Here is a 27,824-nt window from a genome sequence, read left to right on the forward strand (position 1 = left end):
TATTGTTGTAGGCTTAGGTGCTCGAAAAAAGGAAGATGCAAATTTTTTGCCTAGTGTTTACAAAGGAGACAAAATTTGGAAATGTGTGTTTGTTATAAATACTACAGGATTTATAAAGTGAATTGGAGCTAGATTTCATAAATTATATGAGAATGGATCCAAATACGTTTTACAATGTTATCTTGAAGCTGGAGCCTACAATCACCAAAAAGGATACAATTATACAGAACTTCAATACACATTACAACAAGGATTTCCAAGCACAGTTTGTGTAAAATTGTACTTGAAACTTGCAGAGAGATCTATGAAGGCATAAAAAAAGAGATTTCCTCGACTTGCTAATTTGCCGCATTTCGCGCCTGTCAAACGTCTATGTTATCTGCGGGAAAGAGCTATTTCTTGCTTCACCTTGTATTTAATAACATTAATACTAGTACCAAGAGTTATTTTCTTTTAATTGCTACAACTCGTCATTCATTGTAGATTGCGCCAACATAAAGTCGGAACACGTAAGAAAAAAAAATGTTTCACGATCTTGACAAGCATCGGCCCTTACATTCCAATGGCTGAGAGGGTGTTGTTTATACAACTATGAAGTTTAAAGTTTCCTCATGGTACCAATAAAACTAACATGTTTTAACTTGAAAGTAGAGGATTTAAAAATGGTATATCATTGGCATTGGTGAGGAACGTAACTTCGTACATAAGGCAATGACATCTACCTAGTCATTAACCACGTACGAGCACAGCTCTCGTTACTTTGGCAATCATACGAAAAAATCTATACCGAACTATGCTCGCTGCTTCTAATCTGATGTCACCTGAAATAAAGTTTGTCGAGCAAAGCTCGACCGTGTGGATGGTGCTTAAGTAGCCAAAGTTCCAAATATAAGTATCTTGAGACTCAAGAACGGATTTGCACTGCCTTGTTAAACTGCATTGAAAGAAAGAGTGAGTATATTCTTCTGTGAGCCTGAGATTTTGACAAGTTTTTTTACATTATTACGTGGTAAAATTGAAACTTTTACAATAAATAAAAAAGAGCGGTATTAAGTTTGGGTGAAATGTGTAATAGTATGATAAGGCAATGGATGTATTGTATAAGCTGCACTGCAGTCTTTGTTTTTTCTATATTACAAGGTCTTGTAAGGAAGTGGAAACAAATTTGTTTTAACTTTGACGAGGCAAATCAAAGCAGTTACTATTACAAATCATAATGCATGTTGAGGCTGTTAGTTATCCCAATCTTGGCATGTGGAAAGAATTTGGCATTGGTCCTCTTGTCAATTTCATTGAAAAACCTAAGTGCTAACTAACAGAGAGGTATACGTTTTTGACGAACCCTCCCCCCAAATTTGACAAAATTGGTCAGAAATAATTTAATTTATTCAGGATTTTGTTTAGGCAATTATTTCAATTCTGACACAAGCTTCAGTGAAAGGTTGGCAAAATCTATTACAGAATATGGGCTGGCCTGTATTATGAATGAGCTCCATCTATCTATTAATGGACAGCACAGACAGCGTGTCAAGTATAATATGCAATTATTATCGTCAGCTTCTGTAAGTGCTTCAAGTTATTTGGGAAGCAGAAGTATGTTGGAATCCAATAACTGACAAAACTACCTCTGATTTTATTCGTATAGTAAACGACTGGTTTGATGTTGTGAAGAATTTTTTTCACTCTTAATCTTCACAATTTATTTTTATGTAGACATTGTTAACGTTCGTGACATCATGGCACAGGAAATGTGAGTGATGATTCTTCCTCAAGTGAGTGTCTCGAGATAGATATTTTTGCATCATTATTTTACACCTTAAGTATATATGTACTTTAAATTCTCCCTCTACTACAACTCAAGTCTGCTAGTCTACGAGGTCTATTTGTCCACCCACGTAAGCCAAATTTGCTAATGACCTTTCAGTTTTATTTTTTATTTTGTATGCCAGATGTTTAGGGTTAGTGTTATCTATGTTCCCTGGGAGTCGCAAGATTAGTCCTTGTATTCTAAATAGAACTGCATAAAATTCACAAGTCACAAGTCTTTCAAGCTTGTCCTAAATTTGAGATGGCCTCTCAAGACCACTAACCTACACATCTCGCTGCTCTATTGTTGGAAGAAGGAAGCCGGACGTTGGCATCTGAACCCGCCCTCGCAAAGTTCTAGGCCGCGTTACTGTAAGGTGGGTCAATTGCCCACCGTGAGTCAACTTCGTGGTCCCACTCGTCCCCACTAGCCTGTCCCCTGTACATCAATGGATCCAGATTCCATGAGGAGCAAAGGACAAGTAGAAGCCTTGAGAGGTCACAGACAATGAGGAAAAAGCAGCAATTCCCGTAGGAACCTCTGATCAAGGCTAGGGGCAAGTTGGAAAGGGCCATTGACTCTACTAAACCACTGCAGTAGGCTTAGTGAGGTGAAACTCAAGACCGTCATTCTCTGGACACACACGGCCAGGATCAAGTATCTTGTCAGTTTAAGTAATGGCCATTCTCCCTTTAGATAAGTTTCCATTTTGCTCTAAGTAATGTTTTGGCATTATATTTTTCGGGCTGCGTGCATGGAATTTAATGTGATTGTGCTTTATTTGTTGGTAATTGTCTCAGGTCACTGACTACTTGTTTGGACCTTACAGTATCCTACTGCCTAGGCTAGGGCAAGATTATTTGCCTTAAAATTTTGATTTTATTTATTCTGTTTGAGGGTCAATCCCACGTGTTCATTCAGTCAATTATTTTTATTGTTCATTTGTGTTGTAAATTGTAGTTTTAACATTTCATTTACTAATTTTGCCTTTTGAAGTCATTGCTGAGTCACTCTGGTTTTCCTTTTTACGGTAATAAAGAAATTTGAATAGATTGCAGACACTGGTATCTTTAACTCCTTTATTTGAAGATTTTGCATTAAACAAATCAATAATTTAGTGTGGGTTAGTTGCACCCAAGATGTTGAGGAGAGTAACCTACTGTAGGTATAGGTAAGGTGGTATAGACACGTGTACGCTTCATTAACTCAGTGCTTTGAAGGTGAAGATCCCCATTTAACTCTACTACAATTCATCACTGCTCCCATCCATTACCATTGTCTCCATCAATAGCGTAAAATTCCTGTCCAGCATCTCACAGGGGTCCCTGGGACGGAGCCGAAACAGAGCCTGAGAGTGAGATACCTTTGGAATTGATAAAGCGAAAGTAGGCCATCAAATTAATTTTATTTCATGTGTGGAATTTTCAGGCCTCTGGACAGATTACAATTTTTCCATTTAGAGTGAAGGTATGTGAACTACATCATCAAAGTCCTTACCATGGTGTTTGTGCCTTGAGTGTTAGTGCTCCTTTTCTTCCCCTGCTGATCTTTGCTTATATGGTGTAAGGAGGAGACCTTCCCAGAACAGTAAGCTCCCACTCAATTTAAAAATAATAATTTCTCCACAGATGTTATGAATTCAAACATGTATGGCGATATACCAGCGAGAAATGGTTTTGTGATTAATAAAGAATTTCAAATAAATACTTTGTAAAAGTTCATAAAGGTAATGTCTTCTTTAATAAGCCAGATCACAGAAAACGAGATGTCTGTACAAATTTCAAAAAGACGAAATTCTTTCTAGCAAGTCGTTTATTGGTCTTTCTAGTGTGGTTAAAAATGTTTCTTAATATAAATTACATTTTCCCACATCTACAGATTAATCTGATTTCTACAGATTTTTTCAATGTCTCAGATTCTCAGATTTTTCTCTCAAACTGAACCAAATCTATAGATTTATGATGAAGATATCTACCATTTCAATAAATGTCCTAATCTACTTATGTTTTTACCAAAAATAATCAACAAACTCCTACAATATTCCTTTATTATGGTGACATTGTCAACAGTATTTGTTTCATTACAGTATCCATTGATGGACTAAACTGGGTAAATATATTAGTATGGAATGCATTTGACCTTTATGTTATAGGTCTAAGCGGAGAACTTGGTTAGTGAACAGGTTAGGTTGGTATAAGTATGCTCAAGTTAGTAAACAGTTTAGGTTCGTACAAGTATACTCGTTTCAGTAAAAGGTTAGGTTGGTGCATGTATACTCAGTTAGTGAACATATTAGGTTGGTACAAGCCTACTCAATTTAGTGAACAGGTTAGGTTGGTACTAGCTTACTCAAATTTAGTAAACAGGTTATGTTGGTACAAGCTTACTTAATTTAGTGATAGGTTAGGTTGATACAAGCATACTTATGTTAGTGAAAGGTTAACTGGTAAAAGCTTACTTAAGTTAGTAAAAGGTTAGTTTGGTACAAGTATACTCAGTGAACAGGTTAGGTTGGTAAAAACACACTTATGCTAGTGAAAGGTTAATTGGTACAAGCTTACTTACGTTGGTGAAATGTTAGGTTGGTACTCGAATTAGTTAAATATTAGGTTAGTACATATATACTAAAGCTAATTAAAGGTTATGTTTGTACAAGAAGACTCAAGTTAGTGAAAGGTTAGGTTGGTACTGTGAAAGTTTACTGAAGTTAGTGAAAGGTTAGGTTGGTACCAGCATAATTATTTTAGTGAAGGTTAAGATGGTACAAGCATATTCAATTTATTCAAAGGCAAGGTGAGGTACTAGACTACCCAAGTTTATGAAAAATTTTCTGGACGTTTAAAATTCACATCTTCAAACTGACCTTGAATTTGACCATCTACCTCTTTTATGAGACCTCTATTTTTAAGGATATTACTCCACACCAGGGATGAGGCTCCTCTGCCTAATCTCTTGTCCAGTTCCAGTATCATTAGGTCGCCAAATACAAAAGAGTCTTGCCATACCCGAGGTCGCCAGGGAAAACGGCCCCCTATGCTGTGTTTTTTTCTGGCTATTTTCGCTTCGTCTGGTAGAATTCCAGTGTAATAGACATCTTCCATGCGAAATGGATGGGTCTTGTTAGCTGCTTCATATATAGGCTTGATTATGCTCCTTTCGTGAAAACAAGAAAAAGCAAGGATTTTATAATGTGATAAAAAATCAATACCAATTAAAACAACATTGATGATTCTTAACACTTTTCTCCTTGCTGTTTTGATCATATAAAAGTCAACATAATAGAAGGATGTTTTATAATTTTATACTGTATATATTTTCGACACAATTATTAATAATCGGTCACTTATAGACAATCAAGGCTTAACATTTAATGTATAAATTTATAGAACTAAACTACGCTATATTTGGAAAATGGCTACTGTATAAAATCAGAATTACTTCTTGTAATACTGTAGTCAAGATCAAGAATTACTGAAGGGGATATAACGATAATGCCTTAATGAGCAAGGAAGCGACCCTCCAGTGAATCTCCAGTTGTGGCCGGCACGACGTCACAGTGAGAAAGAGGAGGGAAGGTGACAGTTTTTTCCGCCTGACCTCTTTGTATTGCATCAATAGGCGTAGGAGGATATGATGATGATGACGAGTTTACCAAAAGTAGTAAAACACTAATTAAAAAAGTGATCATGGGTGCACTTAATGCACAGTCACTGCTTTAATTCATAGTGACAGCAGGGAGATTTCAATTTGATTATTTGATGGTTGATGGTAATCCTCTTTTTTTATTTCTTTTTGCTGGAACAGACTTCTAGAAAGTACAGTACTGCTCAATTAGTAGGCTACTTATCCAGACCATTGGAGTCACTAATAATTTTTCGATAAAGGTTCAACGATTCCCATGTAATAATTCGGGCATGAAGAGAAAAAGCCGAGGTAATTGTTTACAACACCACGCTCTCCATTTACTCCAAAATAATGCAATCCTGCAGTTCTCATCTTCTTGCAAAGTAATTAGGTGGTTATTTAAATTCTGGGAAATCAATAATTAGCAAGATATGTTGAGGAAGGGGCAAGGGGTTATAAAAAGAAAATAGCTCGGTTTCCTCCCCAAACGACTTGGAGCTGACATGCCAACATAGTCAACCAAACAGAATTCGTGATGCCAGCGTACATATACAGAAGTTCATGATGCCAGCATACATTTGATATACTGTATATTCAAAATATACTTAATTAGAAATGAATTAATTACTCAAAAGTGTCCATAAAATATGCAATTTACAAATAGTGACACTTTTGAGTAATCACCCAATTTTTTATTAAGTATATTTTGAATATACAGTATATCAAATGTACGCTGGCATCACGAACTTCTGTTTATATACGCTGGCATCACGAATTCTGTTTGGTTGACTATGTTGACATGTCAGTTCTAAGTCAATTGGTGAGGAAACCGAGCTATTTTCTTTTTATAACCCCTTTCCCCTTCCTCAACATATCTTGCTAATTATTGCTTTCCCAGAATTGAAATAACCACCTAATTACTGTTCAAGAAGATGAGAACTGCAGGATTGCATTATTTTGGAGTAAATGGAGAGCGCGGTGTTGTAAACAATTACCATAGCGGAAATTGTGTAAATTACCATTTACCTTACTATTATGGATATTTCCTTGCTGAGAATAGGAGTGTAAATTATCATTCACCTTACTGTTATGGATATTTCATTGCTGAGAAAAGGCGTCTTACCTCGGAATGACGTATCCAGGACCCATACAATACTGAGGATACTTCGCTTTAGGATATTCATCCCAAGATACTCTCCATTTGGCATGCGGACATTTTTGGCGGCAGGGAGACACTGGTCCTCTTTTCTTACAGACAAATGTATCACCCAATTTTCCCCCTGATTGTTGCACTTTGTGTAGATATCTGAAGAATAATTTATAAGAAATGCTATTAATCTCATTCTAAATCATGCAATATCTAATGGAATGCGTCAATGAAAACATATAATTGGCAGTGTTCCTTCTAGATTGTTATATGTCTTGTTTCTCCATTACTGTATTTTTTATTATAGTAGTATGAGTTAATATACCTAGGAGATAAGCAAAATTTTCTCTTACAAAATTAAAATATTCTTCATTTGATAGAACTGCAGTATTATATGATACCATGATTCTTTTTATATGTTGTACGTACATTGTATTTGTAAGACGTTTAAAAAGATGGATTAGAGCTATTTATAGACAGTCAGCTTAAAGAATAGGTTGAAACTTTTTTGAAAAGGTACTCTCTTATTGCGGAATCTTTGGAAAAAAAAAATATTACAGGAATTCAAGTAAAGGTTGCATCGCCGATGTTCCAGAAATATTGAAGAAAATGTAAAAAAAAAAGAAAAAAAAATCCCTTAGAAGATTGAAGGGTGGCAAGAAGCATGAACAAAATATATATAATTTCAAAGAAAACCTGACTAGTAAATTATAAAAGATTTGACAACTCGCTGCCTTTTGCCAGCACAACCTGAAGGAGTATGGAACATTGAAATAAAGCCAATTATCTCCTTGTGTCTGCGGATTTTGTTTTTACCCAGCTTCTAAATCTCCTTCACGCAACATGTTATCATTTCCCCATGTTAACATCTTGAGAACCTCTGGGCTATTTAACAATGCCATAGAGGCAGACCAATTATACATATAATCAGCGCTCAAGGTTCCTCTCCAAGGTTCCTAGGACAAAAGAGAGCCAGGCAATGCCTAATGATGACTCATCAGTTATACCTAAGGGCTCCTTAAAACCCCCCATCCCTAGTTCACTGAGGTAGTGAGGTTGCAGACACTACAAGAAACTATCGAGCCTAACCGGATCTTGAACCCCTGGCCAACAGTTTGCCAGGAAGGGCGTTTCCAAAAGGCTACCACAACCCGTTCTCTGAATGAGCCGTGGTCCTCTTTACTTATCTTGCCTTATTATGCTTTTAAAATCCAGAGGAAACTATAATTATTTAAATAGCATTCATGAATATAAAATCATTAAAGTTAATTTGTTTAGTAACTTGGTTTGAATGCGGAAATACAATAAAGATGTGAATTGCTATATTATATATCCCACTAAAAGAAGAGCATCTCTGCTTCTTTTTATTTTGACTGTCAGACGAAAACCAAACCGAGGAAGGTCTCCTTTCTGGTGTTGACATCACTTTGGTTTTGTCTTCATCCCACCGTACTTCACATAATAAGCTTTGATCAAAGTTAAGAGTTTTCCTAATAATTTTGATTAACTGAGGATATCAACGTTCCATAGGAACCCAATAACGAGTTCAAACAGCCTATACTTCACCCCTATCCTCAAACTTTCCAACTTAACTACTACTGAGTTTATATGAATTTCAACATGGATAGGATGACAAAACTTTCACTGTAGACAAAAACTAAACCTTTTCCTCTTCAGTCCTTTTGTAAGCCTCTTATGCTGAGATCAATTTACGAGGCCTGCTTTTTTAAGCATTTGTATCCAGCAAACGTTTCAGTAAACTTTATGGATTATCATTTATTACTTTATCGTCAAACAAGAGTAAATTGATGCAGTCTTCTAATGATATCGTAAAGATACATCTCTCAAGTCTTATTGATTATTTCTGAGATTCTTTTCCTCTATATATTTTCTCAGTGGGGAGGTGAATTACAGAATATACTGCTTCTGTAAATCCAATTGCGTTCTTAAAGCTAACATTTAGGTTGCAATGGATCCGGGTGGTTTATCAATAGGTTGTTTTTTCCTTATCTTGTTTCTTTATCTTCCTCACAAAGATTCATTTTTAAAACCATCCTTACTGTCCTTCTTTAAGTTAAGGTGGCTATCCTGGTGGGTACTTAGCCTTGCATGGCGTGTTGGCTCTGCCATGATGACAAATTTTATACGACTTTTTATTTCTAGTATGTGGGTTATATTAATAAATTTTTATATATTTCAGTGCATATCGCTTTTGTTTCCATTATTGCTAAGTTAGTTTTTAACTATGATAAATCTTTTTTATTGCTTTTAATTCTTATCCTGTCTGGAGATAATGAGTGAAATACCCGTACCAGTACGTCTTAGACTTTTCCAGTGTTGTCTCCTGCATTACAACATTTCTGTACTGCATGCAGATATTCAAGACCTTGCAGTTGCGTCCAGACATTATGATATTCTTTTATGCTCAGAAACTTTGGTTTCTCAAATGGGGCACTCGTCTGAGCACTCTCTTGTTGGCTTAAAAAAAAAAAAAATAATAATAATTTTGAAACGGTATGCCATTTCAAGAGCAATGGGAATTGCGGTATTTATATTAAGAGGGAGTACCTTCTTCTTGTAAGTCGTGCTATAAATCTTGATGCCCTGAGATTCAGGTAATAAAAGTTTGTGACAGGCATAACTTTTATTTGTGTTCGACCTACCGGAATCCAGACATTGATTACCTTATTGTCTTTGTACCATTATGGCTAAGATACAAGATGGTACAACGGTGTCTTTTGATTTTGTTGATGGTTCTAATGCTGATTGCCATGGCTTAGGAGCTATGGACTTCACGTCTGAATCAAGCTGTTAGCAAATCATAAGTGAATCTACTCACCGGTCTGGTGTTATAACAATTAAGGTTGGTTTTTCAATTGGGACATGTGTGTGCGTGTAGATTGCCTTACCTTGTGTAAGACACGGGCTCTTGCCTTTGGCAGCCCGTAAATTTGGGACATATTATGCCTTAATTTCATAAGTAGTTAAGACTGAGCAGCCTGCTCTTGATGTGCCATTCTCATGTAAGATTTGTGTAAAATCTCAGCAGACTGGAATGGAATTTTGAGTGATCTTTTAAACATGAAATGGTCACAATTGTATAATAGTGTAAAGTCTGTTGTTCTTTTGAATGAGAATTTATTCAACATAATTGATAGGTATATCCAAGACAAACCATGGTTTCAATGATGATCGTAGACATGCTTATTTGGAGAAACAGGAGGCTTATCATCTTCGGAAGGGTAACAGATCGGATTACCATTGGAATAACTATGCACAGCTAAGATCTTTTGCTCGGATAGTTTATGATTCAACTGTAAAGGAATACAATTTAACTGCAAAAGAAACTTTCTGGTAGCCTTAAACTCGGGAACATAAGTGGCGGGCTACCCTTAAATGTGCACTCTATGGTGTAGACGCAACAGTTCCTCCTTTATTTGAACCAATTGACTGTCACTCACTGTCCAAATGAAAAGGCAACCGTTTTGGCTGATGTGTTTAACAGTAAGCCGAGTATTGAGAAATTTTATCTTCTTCGTTCTTATTTTCCTGCGGCTAAACTAACTTGTTTAGCTTTTTGTTCTCGTTAAATTAAAGCTCTGTTGAAGGACCTTGATGTTTATGGAAGTGTAGACCCAAATAGTATTTTTCTTTTGTTTTTTATAAAGACTGCTGATTTCCTAGCTCCTAAGTTATCTGTTATTTTCCACAAATTAGCAAGGAGAGGTTCTTTTAGCACTTGGAGAATTAGTAATGTTACTTCATTATGTAAATAAAGATTCAAGATTCAAATAATCTATTATCATAAAAAGATACATCAAATGGAATGCATAAGCATGTTTATGCAACCCCTTTCAAGTAAGACAATTCAAATAGTATTATTACCTATTCCATGCTAACTTAGGAAACTTTTTAACAATCTTATCATTAACATTACTATTCAAAAAAAAAAAAAAAAAAAACATTTGAACAATAGTAGTTATATTTCGTTCTCTAAATTCCAAAAGTTCAAAACACTCCAACATATAATGCTTTAAAGTGTGTGAGAAAGCCTCGCCACACAATCTACAAGACTTACCATCATCATCAATATATTGCCAACAATAATTGTAATCTAACCTTAGCCTCATATCAAAAGTATCCACTTTTGATAAAACCTTGCCATATGGTATATGGGTGTTTTTACTGACAAAAAGGTAGTGCCCCATGCTAGCACAGCCTTCTTCTTGAATCTTAACAGCATTTTCGGCTTCTCAAAAATTTTGCCCGTGCTTTATTCATTTTTAAATTCTACTTACTCATGATGATCTCAATATCTACCGTAGGTCTTTGCGTTGCCTGTTTAGCCAAAAGGTCAGCAGATTCATTCAAAGAAATGCCAATATGAGAGGGAACCCAGGAAAATTTAACATAAAATCTTCTCTCTTTGTACTGACAAACTAAGTTCTTACAACGAATAGCAACATCATTATCAGTAGATGTTTTTCTGTTCAGGGCAAATAAAGCACTTTGTGAATCAACAAAAACTAAAACATTTTTGCTTCTACATACCACCACTCTCAAACCCCCATGAATGGCATACAATTCTGCTGCCGTAGAGGAAGTGTTATCTTTAATTCTTTTTGAAATCATTTCGTCATTACAAATATCATTACAATAATATTCCCTGATGATTAATCCACAACCAACTTTATTATCAATAACAGAACCATCACAATACATATGAATGACATTACATTAGGGTAAAGATTTTATTTTAGTAAGAAAAAAAATGTCTCAATTCTAATGTATTATATTAATTTTTCTTATAATTCAGTTTAGTGACAGTAATGTCTAATCTACTACATTTCCAAGGTTTAGAACAAACTACATTTCTTACTTTGACACAGTACTTAACATCATCATACTTAAGCAATATTCTATACAACTTCCTTAAATGACCAAAGGTCTAATCAAGGAACTGAAAATACCAGACATCATGTCAATACCAACTTTCAAAACTTTTCTCCTCTCCTTATACTTCTAAATGTAGCGACTGAAACTATTTCATGAATCCTGTCCATGACACTTGGAAGGTTCAACTCTAACCTCATGATCTCAATACGAGTGCTCATTGGACAACCTAGTATAATACGCATGGCTCGATTTTGAAAAATTTCTAATTTTTTCAGCTCTTGTTCTGAGTAACATATGCACAGGAGCTGCATAATCAATAATAGAGCGAATAGTACTAATATACATAATTCGTAAAACTGGGATACCTACACCACTGCCTCCGTTGGCCAATACCTGCAAAGGTCTCAGTCTCGATATGCAAATATTTCTAACATAATTAAGCTCATCCATGCTCTTATAGAAACCAATATACATGCCAAGATACTTATATGTATTTACCCTTTCCAGTTCTCTACCATTAAAAGATCACTCAAGTTCACTTATCATGCATGACTGAATCTTACTTTTATTTTCATCAATAACCAGTCCCGTGTCTAAACATAAACCTTGTAGCTGATCTTATGTATTTTTAAAAACAAACTCGTTGCGGCACTGAATCAAAATGTCATCAGCATAAATCACCACGTCTGTACAACAAGGAAAATTATATCTTGCAATTTTGTCCATAAGCACATTAAATAAGGTTGGACTTAAAACACCTGCCTTTGACCGTGTTAATCATGAGGCCCTTGTTTTCTAACTTAAACAGTTGGGAGTGGGTGGGTCGTTTTTTAGCATTATTATTGGTTTTTTAAGTAATAGATCTCAAACAATCCCTTGTGGGGTACCTAATTCTAATTCCATTTCTTCAGATTCATGCCCCTGAAACCATACTTTAGCTTTTCTTTCATTCAAATGACTATAAATCCACCGCAATAGTGATCCCTTAACACCCCTGTTAACAAGCTCTTCAAGAATTACTTCATTTGCTCTGTCAAAGGCTCCTTTAAGATCAACAAAAGCCCTGCATTGACCAGCATTATCCCAAAGTACCCTCAAAATACAGTCAGTTGTGCTTTTACCTTTTATAAAGCCATACCTATTATTTGACAACTGATCTCCAATAATAAAAAGCAACCTGTTAAGTATTAGCCTTTCCATCAATTTACATATGCAAAACGTCAAAGAAATAAGTCAATAATCCCCATTGGCCTTAGGAACAGGAACAATCAAAACCAATTTCCATTTGATAGGCAGCCTGCTGTTTTTATAGGAAAGGTTGATTAAATCCAGCGAAGGGCTATATTCCATCATGATTAAGCAATTTATTATATCAGATGCAACCCCATCCATTCCAGGGGCAGTCGACTTCCCAATTTTTAATTCTTAATACTAATTCATCTCTCGTAAAGGGCACGCAAGTTTCATCTATCACTCCCATCTGCATATCCACCAACTGCCGTCACTTTACACGGTGGTCACGCAAAAAAGACTGGAACTGTCACTGGATGTTAGCTGGTAAATTGCTAATACTAGAGGCAGCTGCCCACTTTCTCATTAATTCATTTGCTTTACCTTTAGGATTCGAATGGGCAACAATTCTCTTTTTGACTCCCCTTACTTTATCTATTGCATTCCACACGCTACCTAGAGATTTCATGAACGAAATATCCTCTAAAAAGTTATTAAAACACTTTTCTCTTGCCTCTTTTCGTATTTCAGAGGTGCCTGGAGCAGTTTGTATCATTGTTTCCCTGCTACGCCTATCTCATGGATTCAAACTCCATTTTCTTTGAACTTTCCTCACAACTTTATTCCAGCCTCGGACTATTTTGTCATTAAAATACACAGATTTCTTTTTTGAAATTGCTGCTATTGTTTTCAGACATATAATGCTGTATCTAAAACATCAAGAAAATCATACAAAAATGTATTTTCATCATTTGCATGTCCATTTATACTTATATTCCTTATACCATTTATCAACTTTGAACATAAATTCAAACTTTTCATCATCTTTAATTCTTAATCTTTTACGCTTATGGCAGAATACTATCCGTCGAATGCTTAAATTCGTCTCAAGAGCAAAATGATCACTTACCAAGTCACCAACAATGGAAGCAACAGCTTCATACTACGCCATATTAAAAAGAAGTACATAATAAATTTTCCCCCCTCTTATGTGAGTGGGTTCTTTATTACCTAATATATAGACATTATCAAGTGAGTTAAAAATACTATGTAAAAAAAAAAACCGTGTTCGGACGGAATGCCAAATGCACTATTGCCGACAGACAAGATGCCGAAAAGACACAAAGCCGAAAGGACATGAAACCGAACGGTCGTAAAACCGAACAGTCATGGAACCGAACGGTCATAAAGCCGAATAGTTAAAAATTAATGACAGAAAGAAATTTTGAAAATATAAATAAAACCAAGTCACCCATACAGTATGACAATGGAGTTCATTAAGACAGGACCTGGTGGACGGAAGCTCCTTTATAATGCATATACTTACATTGTTGATAAAAAGGTTAATGATACCACATACTGGAGATGCGAGAAAAGAAAAGTATGTAAAGGAAGAATAATCACAACGAATGCTACTCGGCCAAAAAGTTCTTCAGATCATTCACATCCGCCAGATAGTGCTCACACAAGTGTACTAAAAGCTTTGGATGATATGAAAACAAGAGCCAAACAGACAGAAGAGGTTACAAGCAGTGTAATTAATAAAACAATTGATGAATTGCCTCTAAGCATTTGTGGCTCCCTGCCAAAAAGAGAAACTCTTGGACGAATGGTAAGACGTGTAAGAAATGTTAACGATAGTGAAGATTTCAACATAACAACGCGTGGAGAAAACTTTCGTCTTTATGAAACTCAAACGGTTACCATTTTTTCGAAAGAGAAGAATTTAAAATTATTATCGAGAAAAAAGACATGGTTTACCGATGGCACCTTTGACTCTGCTCCTCTCGGGAAATACATGCAATGATTTCGGAGACCAAAACCCTGTCATTAGTGTATTGCATAACATGTAAAAAAGATGAGAAATCATATGACGAAATCTTTACATTTTTTAACAACAAAGGCATTCCCGAGCCCGATTCAATCATAGTGGACTTCGAGCGAGCGACAATAAACAGCATTAAAAAAAAAACTTTCCAAATACATCGATAAAAGGACGTTTCTTTCACTTTGGACAATGTTTAAGGCGAAATATCCAGTCTTGTGGATTACAGCAATGGTATCTCGAACCCAACAATGCTCATTTCATTAAGCAGTTATCAGCTCTTGCCTTTGTTCCACCTACAGATGTGCATGAAATGTTTGACCCGTTAACTAGTTCGATAACTGCTGAAATTGAAGACTTGTTAAATGATTTTTCAGTGTATTATGAAAGCACTTGGTTAGGAATAACGCAGAGAGGACGTCGAAGGAGACCAATTTTTGATGTGGATGTACGGTCTGTGTACAATAGAGTTCAAGATAATTTACCGAGGACCAATAATTCCCTAGAAGGATGGCATCAGGCATTTAAAAGAAGACTCAATGTAACCCATCCAACAGTTTCAAAGCTACTAAAAGTTATTCGAAATGAGCAGGCTGCCAATGAAATTTTAATAGAACAAACATTGACAGGAATTGACATTTCAAAGCCTAACAAGAAATACATCATTAATGATCGCATAAAAGCTATTTGCAATTCTTATGATAAAGGAGAAGGCTTAGAGTTTCTACGAGCTATAGCTCATAACTTGTAATCTATTATCTTTTTTATCTTTTACCTCACTACTTGTAATATTTGTATTTAAATTTTTACATAATTTCTTTACACAATTTTACAAATTCTTTGCATTCAATTTCATATAATTTTCACAATTTATTTTTTGAAATAAATAAAAAGTTTGTTTATTTTTTTTTTGAGTTTTTAATGCTTTTGGCCTTTGCTAACTTTAAGTAATAAATATTGCATCAGTATTTAGTACTAATTTAAGTGACCGAAGAGTCAGAATGAAGTATTAAATATTCACTATACAGTATTTTTCTTTATTTTTTAACCATTCGGCTTTATGACCGTTCGGTTCCATGACTGTTCGGTTTTGCGACCGTTCGGTTTCATGTCCTTTTGACTTTGTGTCTTTTCGGCATCTTGGGTTCGGCATCTTGTCTGTCGGCAATAGTGCATTCGGCATCCCGTCCTAGTACCAAAAAAACACCATTTCTATTCGGACTCCCAAAATTTTCTAAGCTTCCATAACGACCACTGAGCTCTCCCATTAATAAAAATTTCTGATCAAATACATAAGAGGGGAAATTTTCAACTGAAAGTCTATCAATATGAATATAGACGTTAATGATATATATATATATATATATATATATATATATATATATATATATATATATATATATATATATATAAATATATAAATATATAAATATATAAATATATATATATATATATATATATATATATATATATATATATATATATATATATATATATATAGCAATTGTCAACATACAATTTGAGAACCAAAAGTTCAATGCCATCTGCAAAATGAGATTCACATAATGTGGCAGGAATACTATTCTTAATAAATGTAGTTAAGCCTCTAATATTATTTTCTTGGTTGGCTGGCAATTCAAAACTTTGGTATCCCGGCAGTTTAAAGCCTAACCCATTAACCCCAACCTCTTGCAAAGCGACTACGTCATAATTACGAGACAAAACACGAGCATGAATATCAGTCGCCCTTTTATGAAGACTATTTATATTCCAAGATAACAACTTAAGATTGGATACCTCCATTTTTGTTTACTTGTTCTCTAAACCTTTTGGCAAATGCAGTGACATTACTTCCAGCTTATCATTTGGAGCTTGCATACAAGTCAATACAGCATCTAATAAATTTGTCATCTCCTGTATATGACCACTATAAACAACAACCTCAGATTGACGATCATTCACAGAAATATGCTTTCCATTACTAGGGGACTCAGTTTTTTGAGAAGTCAATTCATGGGCGTGCACCTCAACTTTACTTCGACCAAGAGATCGATCCTTCACTGGCTTTACCCTAGAATCCGATTTATCTTGAGAAGAGACATTTGGAATGTTCCAAACTTTATTAACCTGGCTCTGCGGTGTCAGAATAAGATTCTTTAGTTGCCCTACTCCAATGTGAAGAGCAGCTATTGCGTCACTATTTTGCCTTTCCAAATCAGAAGAATTTCTAGTCCTTTGCTCCCAAACATTGACCACACGACCTCCTTGGTCATTCAAAGTCTGATCAGAGATAAATTTTGCAGGGCTTCTTGCGAGGTTCTTCAACGAATCATCTGGTCTGGCTACACTAACAACAGACCTTTTCTTGCACAAACGAGAATTTGCATTATGCTCCCCTCCGCAGTTGCAATACTTGGAGGTGATTTCAATGTTTTCCTTAATCTTTTGGATACATTATCGAGAGTCATGGAACTTGCTGCAGTACCTATATATCGACTATCATTCTGGCATTTTTATGCCCTGTGCCCCCACTTACTGCACTTGAAACAAAGTGGCTCTTGTTCTTCAAATACAGTTACCTTTTTATACCCAAGACAAGGAACAAAAATCTTTTCAAGAACATTACCTTTTAACCAAGCAATTAATTGGGGTTTAGGGAAAACGTTGCCCCCAGACTTGATTTCACGACGATAAGACTTTATTATATTCTTATTTTCTATAAGGAGGTCAGCATCCAAAAACAAATGGATGCCAAAAATAATAACCTTGGTAGTTTTTCCTTCTTCACTAGGCTTTTCTAAGATGAAATTTTCAAATCCACCTGTCTTTGAAAATTCAACTGCTTTTCATCCTTCACTGTAACAAATTCTTTATACTTAACTTCTTTAAATAATACATCAAAATCTGGATTGGCTTTATACAACTTAAATGCCCAATGTACTTTGCTATTGTAGCCCATTCGAAGATCATTTGGAAAATACAGCCGTTTCCTTGGTATGGTCCCTCCTTCTAGAACCTCCTCATGATCGTTGTCACTAACAAAAGAAACACTCTCAATATCATCTTGATTTTGGGAGACTCTCTTCCTCTTGCTACCAGAAGTATCCTCATTAATCTGATCGACCACTGATGAATGAGACACTGTGCTACACAGACTATCCTGTTTTTCCGTTTTATTCCATCTCTTCTTCTTCGGTTTCTCAACTGGATAGAAAGCTTCACCTGAATCACTGCTTGTCACTGCTAAATCCATCTGGACGAGACTTTCAGCCATCGAATCCTCACTATCCAATCAACAGTCCAATGAACCATAAAGTGAGGAACTAGATGAAACTTCAAAACGAAACAATCCAACAGTAGTATCCAAAGGGCAGGTTAACGTTTGCTCCCTACGACTCCCAGATCACGTCTGTGCATTATGTAAATATGTTTTTGGTAGCTCAAGTCCAGCTGATTACTGCCCAATTTCCATAACTACCATATTACCTAAAGTTTTTGAACGTCTAAATAGGTTTGCTGAAGCTAATCATCTGCTTCCTAGTTTGCAATTTTGCTTTCATTAAGACCTTGGAGCATGTGATGCCCTTCTTACAATATCCAATGCTGTACAGAAATCCGTTGACTGTGGTCATGAAGTTCGCATGATTGGGCTTGAGTTTAGTGCTGCCTTTGACTGTGTTAATTATGAGGCCCTTGTTTTCATATCTCACAGTTAGTAGTGGGTGGGTCCTTTCTTATCATCAGTGTTGAATTTTTAAGTAATAGATCATAAAGAGTTTTTGTTGATGGACGCCATAGTGAGTATAAGAATGGGATATCTAGTGTTTCTCAATATAGTATTCTTGGCCCATTAGTTTTCATACTATATACATAGGACATGTGATTTGCCCAGAAAAACAAGTTCGTTACATGTGCAGATGAGGCCACTCACTTTGCATCAATTCCATCTCCTTTTTCATCACCCTTGTGATAGCTGACAGCAGGACTGTCGAGTAATTTTTTTTTTCACATTTGTCTTCCCATTTCTTTAATCTTATCATTTCGTGGAATGTAGACCACAATCCCACCCAATCTCTAATCCCACAAGGGGTTACGCTCCTAAATAAAGTATAAAACCCTTGGTTTTTTTTACACCGTTAGATAATTTTCAGATCAGACATGCAAAGTTAGAAGGACTAAACATCCGACTTGAAAGGTGATGAGGAATCCTACATTCTGGAGTGGGTTGATATTTTTTATTCAGGTAAAGTACTCAGTGCCAAGTGAAAGCTACCCTCCATATGCAGGCCTACAACAATGGTTTGTCCTCTTATGAACATTTTATAACCTTTTCAAACGAATTGTGCATTCATTAGATAACAATCAAGGGCGTAAGGCTGCAAAAGAGCCATATTATCAGATGGACCTGGCTTTATCTCTTGTACTTTTCAGCCCTTATTTTCTGGAAAGATAAACACCTCCCATTAAATAATTAAGAAGCCTGCTCGGCCGTTCGAATTGCGAAATAAGATTTTTGGTCGATTTTTGTATGACCTATGCAATAAATGACAAATGAGAAGACAATGAAAATTTGTAACTACCAATAGATATTGAAATAATTTTTTTTTGAGAATGAGGTTGCATGCCATTGTGTGTTTGAAAAAACATGGTGAAGATTATTGAAAATGTTTTTACATTACCCTTAAAGTAAAACAAATTCCAAATTTAATTAAAATTCTCAAAATTGTATGCTTTCAGCACTTGGATTCATTGATAAAAGTGTGAAAGTCAGTATAATTAATTTACTTTCTTAAAAGCACGCAATCAATATATAAAAATAGATCGCCTGTGCAATAATGATATTGCATATAAATGGTCAATGTCCAAGAATAGTGCGATTCTATGTACTATCCCTAGATTAAAGAAGAGCATTGTCACTATTTGAAAATAATTCCTTAACAAACAGATTTGTGTATTCCCATAATATCTTTTAAACTATGTTTTACCTTTTTTTATATCATTATTTGTGATCTAATGATGCTACCAGCAGTTTAACTAATATTATACTAGATAATGCATTGAAAAAGGATTTTTTTTTTTTTATATCAAAGTAAGTACTTTTTAATACTTTGTCATAGTAATACCCACAGCATAAATATTCATGTAAAAGAATCTGCCAATGAACATAAGATTCAATTTAAAACAAAGTCCAATCTAAAAAAAATCTTAGATATAAATAAAAATAACTTAAGTTCACTTAATATGTAAAATTTAATGTGCATTATATTATGCAGATGGCATCAATTTATCTATGCCCTCAGTGCATAAGTAAATAGACATAAGCAGTGGAATTCCAATACACTGTGCTATTTGATAGGAATGGAATCAACTAATGATGACAGCCAGCAAGATGTAAGAAAACACTTTCACCAACTCTTGAATGAGGACGATGCTAAAAAAATCATCCACCAGTTATCTGGTATGGACAATTTTTTCCAGAATCGCTCAACAACCCAGATTTAGTTCAGGCATCAATTGGTTACTGCATGAAAGTCTCAAAAACTAGGACAAAAAAGCATTGTTATAACATGTGACCAAGTAATCTATGAGATTGCCCTTGGGCTACAAAAAATGAACTCAAGCAAATTTGGAACTCTTGTGCTACGTGTAGGAGGATTCCTAATTTTCACCAATTTCATGGGTGCAATTGGTCACTTCATGAAATGTCCTTGTCAAGTTTGGTGTCTATGGTCATGGAACAGCAAACACATATATGGCAGAAAAGGACTACTATGGGATGCTGAGAGCACACAGTCTGGTACTGGCAGCCATGTTTCAGTTACACTGGTATGCGTTCGAACGATGGCTAATCGATGAAACTGACAAAGTTACAAGTGACCTAGAATTTATCGCCGTTGTCCATAAGCAATGTGCTGATTTAGCTATGTCATTGCAATATCTGATTGGAAAGAAGCTAGAGCACAAAGCAATTTGAAAACCGAGATAACATTTTGCTCACTAACTACTAAGCCTTGTTTGGTGTACATAGACATGGGGCAAATTTTGAAGTGATATACACTTAACAAGCCTACAGGAATATGGGAAGCACATTTGATTGAAACAAAATATGCTTCCCTATCTAGTTTCTGCAGGACATTACAAGTATGTCTTACGTTTGCCACATTACTTGGACGCCATGAAAAAACTTCCAGAAACTGCACCATACATTGATGTGGGAGGCAAAGTAGGCAAATTTGCGGTTCTTTTGCCTCCTGGAACCTTTAATGGCGTTTGGTCAGATATGGCTCTGGAGCAGATATACAACTGTGAAGCCAAAAATCAGCTCTTTCATGGCATCACTCAAAAGCATCGCACCATCGACATGTACTTGAAAGTTCTGAGCAGGGAAAAATCATGGTTTGCATGAATGCTAACCCCACAAACAAATACAAGGAAACTAACTCCAAAGATTTTACCAACATCAAAGAAATCATAAAAGTAATTAACACCAAGGTGAACAACCCTTTCAAGCCTGACAAATATGGTCTTGTCAGCATTCCAAATGGCAAGAAATCAAAGGCAAAGAATCTACCAAATGCCAAGCAGAGTGGATTGTCAGCTTTTTTACACATAAAACAAGATGGTAGCAATGTGGTTGGAGATGTGAAGTTAACAACTTATGTGTAGAAAAAAATGGCGAAAAGCTTCTTCAATTGCTCAAAAATCAACACAAATTTATAAGGATGAAAGTAGTGTGAGCCAGCACCTTTACTTCCTTCAAAATGTGGACAATAGCCAGAAAGTGAAAACTTCCAGCCATGACTGAACTCCTTATTCATCATTTCTCTTTGAAATAGAGAGGCTACCTTGCCACAAGGTTATGCTATACACAAAGGAAATGAGCCTGAATTTGTAGTTGGTGTACAAAAGGAACTTGTGGAGTTGTGGATAGAAAAAGACCAGTTTCCCTACTCAGATACCTTCTCACACTTCATTATTGACATGATGGCATTCATCCACAGCATTGTGATCTTGATTACACCACATTCCAGGAATTGCAAGAAAAATATCTTGCAATCATGCTTGCAACAAGACCCACGAATTATTAAAGCATCACTGTTGTTGGTGACAGGTATGACATTAACGCCTCAAAATCACTCGAACTCAAAGAACGTACAAATCGTAATAAGTCAGCAGGTCTAAATAAAGCTTATGGCATCCAGGACAGAATACCCATTCCACAATGGAAAAGTTTTATGATAAATAATTCAAAGAAGGCATCCCTCAAGAATTTTATTGCAGTATCCTAGATAAAAAAAGCTCACTCCCTCAAGGATTCAGACTGATCCTGGGTGGGATGCTGAAAGAATCTGGAAAGTCTATATTATTGTCATCAACTGCAGTTGTTGACATCCTAGTCCTGTCCTGCACAAGCCATGAGGAAGCAGATACAAGGGTCTCTTATCATCTACAGTAGGCCATTCAACATCATTGATATCAGAGAGCTGTGGTTCAAACAGCAGACTTGGGCATCATACTCATGGCACTCTACCAAACTGTGCATATTGTCAAAATCCAAGAACTCTGGATTCCGAAAAAAAAAAAACATTTGCAACTGACCTTTATTGCAAAGAGCAACTGAAACCCTTTGCAAACTATGGTGTTTCTAGAAGTGCCCTCACCATTAACTCTAATACCCTTGATGCTGCTAGGTTCTGCTTTATTCGATTGTACACCTCTTATGATATCAAAGGTGACTTGAATGTATTGAGCCCACATATGTTTGCAGCTATTAAAGATCCTAAAAGCCAGGGACCAACTGATAATGTATTCTTTTCCATGTACTCCGCTACGTTCATCAAATGGCTTTAAGTACGCGTAAAAGAGCTCATGAATCCGATCCTGACATACCAGATCCCTTAAACTATAACCGAAAGCTTCTTAATGGGACGGTAGTACCGGTCATGATGGACAACGGCCCATAACCAAGCATAACAAAACCAGCCAAGTGCTGTGGGTACGGCAAAATCACTGCCAACGGGGCTGTATTTGTGCAAGAGCAAAGAGGAAGTGTGTCATTGGCTGTCAGTGTGCTGGTGATCCAAGACAATGTAGTCGAGTTCTTGATGATAGAGATTGTAAATAAAGCCTAGTGTTAAGAGAAGGACTAGACAATGTCAATCGAACATGAGCGCATTTTGTCACAATTTTCTTATATCCATTTCTCCAATAAAAGAAAATGTATATAATGAATCATTGCAATATCCATTTAGCACACACGAGTTAGGTGTTTTGTATATGATGTAAGATCGAGTGGTTGCACTTTGAGTAAATGATCCCTTTTTACATATTTGAACTGAAAAAGCCTCAGAGTTTAAAGGTTTAAAGACTACTCATGAATGGTAGAGGCAAGGGATTGTGACATTGCCCAGCCCTATCAAGTAGAACAGTGCCCTCGAGACTGACCATATAAAGCTTGCCGCACACTGAGCCCGAACGGACGCGCCCGAACAGAACCGAAACGTCCGATAGAAATCGAAAGCATGCATTCTTACCTGACTGCGCACACTGGGCCAGAACAGAATGGAACCGACGTACCAGAACAGAACGGAACTGACGCAGTATTCTTTGAAAGATATTTTTTCTGAAGCGTCGGTGGCGTTTGACAGGCTGCACATGCGCAGAACGACTGCAGTGGTTACTTTGGAGAGGGTTGCTGAAGAATTCGGAGGTTAGTGTGATAGCAACCAATATTTTTCTGATGTCAGAAATTTGACGAATGTATCTTAATAGCAATGATGTAAACTTATGATTTAATACAAAGATTTTAGGAGTGATTATCACTTACTATTATTGTTTATTATTATTATTATTATTATTATTATTATTATTATTATTATTATTATTATTATTATTATTTTCTTTTTTTTGCTGATGTCAGAAATTTGACGAATGTACTTTAATAACAATGATGTGAACATTTGATTTAATACAAAGAATTTTGGAGTGATTATTAATTATCATTATTATTATTATTATTATTTTTATTATTATTATCATTATTATTATTATTATTTTTCTTTTTTGAAAATATATAAACATCTGGCTTACGGATTCAATAAAAGATTGATATACAGAATATCTAATCATGGTAACATCAATTAGATAAAAACTCAGTTATGATTAAGGAAAACTTCCTTCGTTTATATAAAATTCTGCGTCTGTTCTGTTCTGTGGCTTCTGGCTCTATGTGCGCGCTGGACGTCGTTTCTGTTCTGTTCTGAGGCTTCGGTGGCTTCAGCGGCAGTTCCGTTCCAGCTCAGTGTGCGGCAAGCTTAATACATATGATCAGCGGCTAAGCCCCCTCTCCACCCAAGCTTGGACCAAGGAGGGCCAGGCAATGGCTGCTGACGACTTAGCAGATAGACTTATAGGCTCCCCCAAACTCTCCATCCTTAGCTCAAAAGGATGGTTAGGTTGCAGCGACTAAAGAAACTAACGAGTTTGAGCAGGACTCGAACCTCAGTCTGGCGTTCAACAGTCAGGGACATTATCACATCGGCCACATGAACATGTACCTAATAAGAGTGTAACCAGCCAGTGTACTATACATTTAATGATAATTACTTTATCTTTTTGACATTAGTAGTCTTGGTTTCGTTTTTCAAAAAACTTCCTTAAATGAGATACTTATTAAATATTTTCCATTATTTTGCCGACGTGCCAATCATTTTATTTCATTTATTATTGTGTTAAAGTAATTGATAATACAGGATCAATTTAGGATCAAAGCTGAGAAATAATTCGCTACATTGACCAAGTAAGCATATAATTTTGTTTGCAGATGAAAATGAATCCATTTTATTTAATATTTTTTAAATGTTTTAAAAGTTTCAGTGTTCAAATATATTTAGTAATCATCTTTAAATAATTTCTATCATTAGTCTCAATATGTCCTACATAATAATAGGACATATTGGCAAATATGTTTAAAATTGATTGATTTATTAGCAATTTTCTATATTCTTCAATTTTCAGATTTTACAGCAGGGTACATGATTAAAGTACACCTTTTATGGTTTTGCTATCCAACCGGTTGAGCAGGCCTCTTGATTTATGATATATAGGGGAGATTAAGAAAAAGGAAAGAAAAAGTGGCCTGCAAAGTACAGGGGTGTAGGTCAGGTCCTTCAAAAAATTAGGGCCATGGACCCCTGACTATAGGAACCATAGTCTTAAAAATAAGTTTCCCGTCACTTTCATCTGAGTGGACTCATGAACACCAATCACATAACAAAATTCCTAATACTGGAGGGAAAAGTGCGAAGTATAAGGTGTCCTGCCTCATCTAGATAAATCTACCATCTTCTGTGGTAGCAGAATCGTTTCTCTCTTATATTTTTTTTAGAAAATACTTATTGACGAGACAAAATGTATATCTATATTTATTCATATATACTGTATACTTGTTCATTTGTCTATTTACTAATTACTTAATTGGTTATTTACCTATTTACTTATCTATCGATGAAATTAGTTATTTGTCTATGTATCTGTCAATTTGAATATTTAGTAAAGCATGAAACTTTTTTTCTTATTTATTCACTCATCTATCAAAGGTACTTACCAAAAGTAAAATTAGACTCACCTTGAGAGAGCAAACGTGTTCACAAAAACATCAGCATCACTCTTCAAAACCCACATGGGATTAGTGCAGTATTTATAAACCCAGTGAAATAGAACCAACGTCTTAAGGGTTAGATTAGTATACGAGTCCAAGATATCCAGTAAAAGTATATCATGGTATTTATCGCTTTCCTTTTCAACCTCCTTCATGATATTCTCGTCGGTGGCTTGACCTATAATGAAGACCGTACTAAAACCAGTCATATTCCTGTACTTTTCATTAGCCCAAAGCTTCCTTATCCGACTCCTGGCTTTGAATTCCCACGGGGCAGTTCCTACGACGTTGATGATGTACAAGTCACTTCGGTTGCTGCAGTAATTCGGTTCATTAATGAGATAAACGTAAGGAAAGTCTTTATCTACTGAAGTTACATTTGCCTCTATTTCTTTCACTAAAGAGTTATATTGATGTTTGATGTCGGCATTCAATTTACCCAAGTGATGTTTTATGAGTACGTCATCACTTAATTGAAAGATCAAAGGGTTCCACAGCTGGACGCAAATGAGAATTACACAAACGAGTATAAGAGCAGCTTTTCTTCTGGCTGGGATGATTCTCAAAGCAGATGGACAGACGCATTCTGAAAATAGAATTTTAACAATTTCAGTATATAAGACATCATTCATAATATATACACACACACACACACACACACACATATATATATATATATATATATATATATATATATATATATATATATATATATATATATATATATATATATATATACATATATATATATATGTATGTATATATATATATATATATATATATATATATATATATATATATATATATATATATATATATATATATATATATATATATATATATATATATATATATATATATATACTCTTTAGGAATTGTCTTTTTCTTAGGCAATTTTCATTGAATACCAAATCACATGTGGCAAATACTATTTTAAGGCAACACCTTTCTACTGAAGTTTTCTGTATCTTTTCTGAAGACAAGAAAAGATACAAATAACTAGAAAAGTGTTCCCCTAAAATAGTCGTTGCCAACTTTGCTTTAGCATTTAATGAATATATATATATATATATATATATATATATATATATATATATATATATATTATATATTTATATATATATATATATATATATATATATATATATATATATATATATATATATATATATAGATATACATATACACATATATATTCAAGACCTTACAGTTGTTTCCAGACAGTATGATATTATTAGTTTCTAATATGAGGCAATCATCTGAACTTCTTATAACTAGTTTTAAGAAGGCAATCATTTTGAAACGGGATGCCATTCCTAGGGACATTGGAATGGCGGTGTATATTATAAATGAGTACCCTGCCTCTCATAATTCCTACTATGATTGCGAATGTCATGAGATTCAGGTAATGAAAGTTTGTGGCAGGCATAACAACTTCTATTTGTGTTTGATCTACCGGAATCCAGACATGGATGATTCTATCTTCGATTGTCTTCTTACAATTATGGCTAAGATACAAGACGAAAGAAAGACCTCTTTTGTTTTTGTTGGTGAATTTAATGCTCACCGTAGGGAGTGGTTAAGTTCTACCTCTCCTACCGATCGCCATAGCTTAAGAGCTTTAGTCTTTGCCTCTGAATCAGGCTATGAGCAAATCATAAGCGAAGCTACTGACAGGTCTGGTAACTGCTTGGACCTTGTGTTCACCAACTTCCCTGGCGTTATAACAAGTAAGGTATGTTCTTCAGTTAGGACATCTGATCATGCCTTGATTTCAGTAGTAGTGGAGACTGAACAGCTTGTCCCTGATGTATCATATTCATGTAAGATTTATATGAAATCTCAAGCCGACTGGAATGGGATTTTGAGTGATCTTTGGGCTTGAATTGGTCACAATTGTGCAGTAGGGTTGATCCTGTTGCCCTTTGAATGAGAATCTAGTCAACATAATTGATAGGCGTATCCCTTCTCGTGTGCTAAGGTACCGAGTGAAGGAAAAACCATGGTTGAATGATTTCAGACGTGCCTAATTTTAGAAGCAGGAGGCCTATCATTTTTGGAAGGGTAACAGATCGGATTCAAGTTGGAATAACTATGCTCAACTTAGAGCTTTTGCTCAAAGAGTTTATGCTTTAACTGAAAGGAATACAATTTAACCATAAAAGAAACCCTTTCTGGTAGCCTACAACTCAGGAATATAAGTGGTGGACTGTCAATTTAAATCTGATGCAACAGTTCCTCCTTTACCTAAACCAGATGTCTCAGCCATTCACTGTCCAAAGGAAAAGGCAACTCTTTTGGCTGATGTGTTTGGCAGTGAACAGAGTAATAAAAAACTTGATATTCCTCATTCCTGTTTTCCTGAGGATAAACTAATTAGTTTAGCTTTTCGATCTCGGGAAATTAAGGTTCATCTACCTTGATGCTTTGGGAGATTAAGCCGCAAATGGTAGTTTTCCTTTGTTTTTTTATAAAGACTGCAGATTTCTTAGTTCCTAAGTTATCTGTTATTTTGCGCAAGTAGAGCAAGAAGAACTTTTAGCACTTGCTAGAGAATTTGTAATGTTATTGCACTATGAAAATGTGTTTGCGGTAGCTCAAGTCCAACTGATTACCGTCCTATTTCCATTATTCC

The 27,824-nt window shown here is 35.4% G+C and overlaps 1 protein-coding gene across 2 annotated transcripts in view; it reads right to left on the reverse strand.

Moving 5' to 3' along the window:
- The window catches only part of LOC137649742 (beta-1,3-galactosyltransferase 1-like), a 133,956-nt gene that overhangs the window by 49,903 nt on the left and 56,229 nt on the right, over positions 1–27,824 (reverse strand). The window contains exons 2-4 of one of the 2 annotated variants that reach the window (XM_068382691.1): positions 25,157–25,775; positions 6,555–6,737; positions 4,671–4,960 (exon numbers count right to left, since the gene is read on the reverse strand). In XM_068382691.1, coding sequence (XP_068238792.1) covers positions 4,671–4,960; positions 6,555–6,737; positions 25,157–25,775 — 1,092 coding nt within the window. Of the gene's footprint in view, positions 1–3,856; positions 4,961–6,554; positions 6,738–25,156; positions 25,776–27,824 lie in introns of those variants that run through there. The other variant, XM_068382690.1, reaches the window with a different exon arrangement.

Source organism: Palaemon carinicauda, chromosome 11 (genome assembly GCF_036898095.1).
Source record: "Palaemon carinicauda isolate YSFRI2023 chromosome 11, ASM3689809v2, whole genome shotgun sequence".
Lineage (NCBI taxonomy): Eukaryota > Metazoa > Arthropoda > Malacostraca > Decapoda > Palaemonidae > Palaemon > Palaemon carinicauda.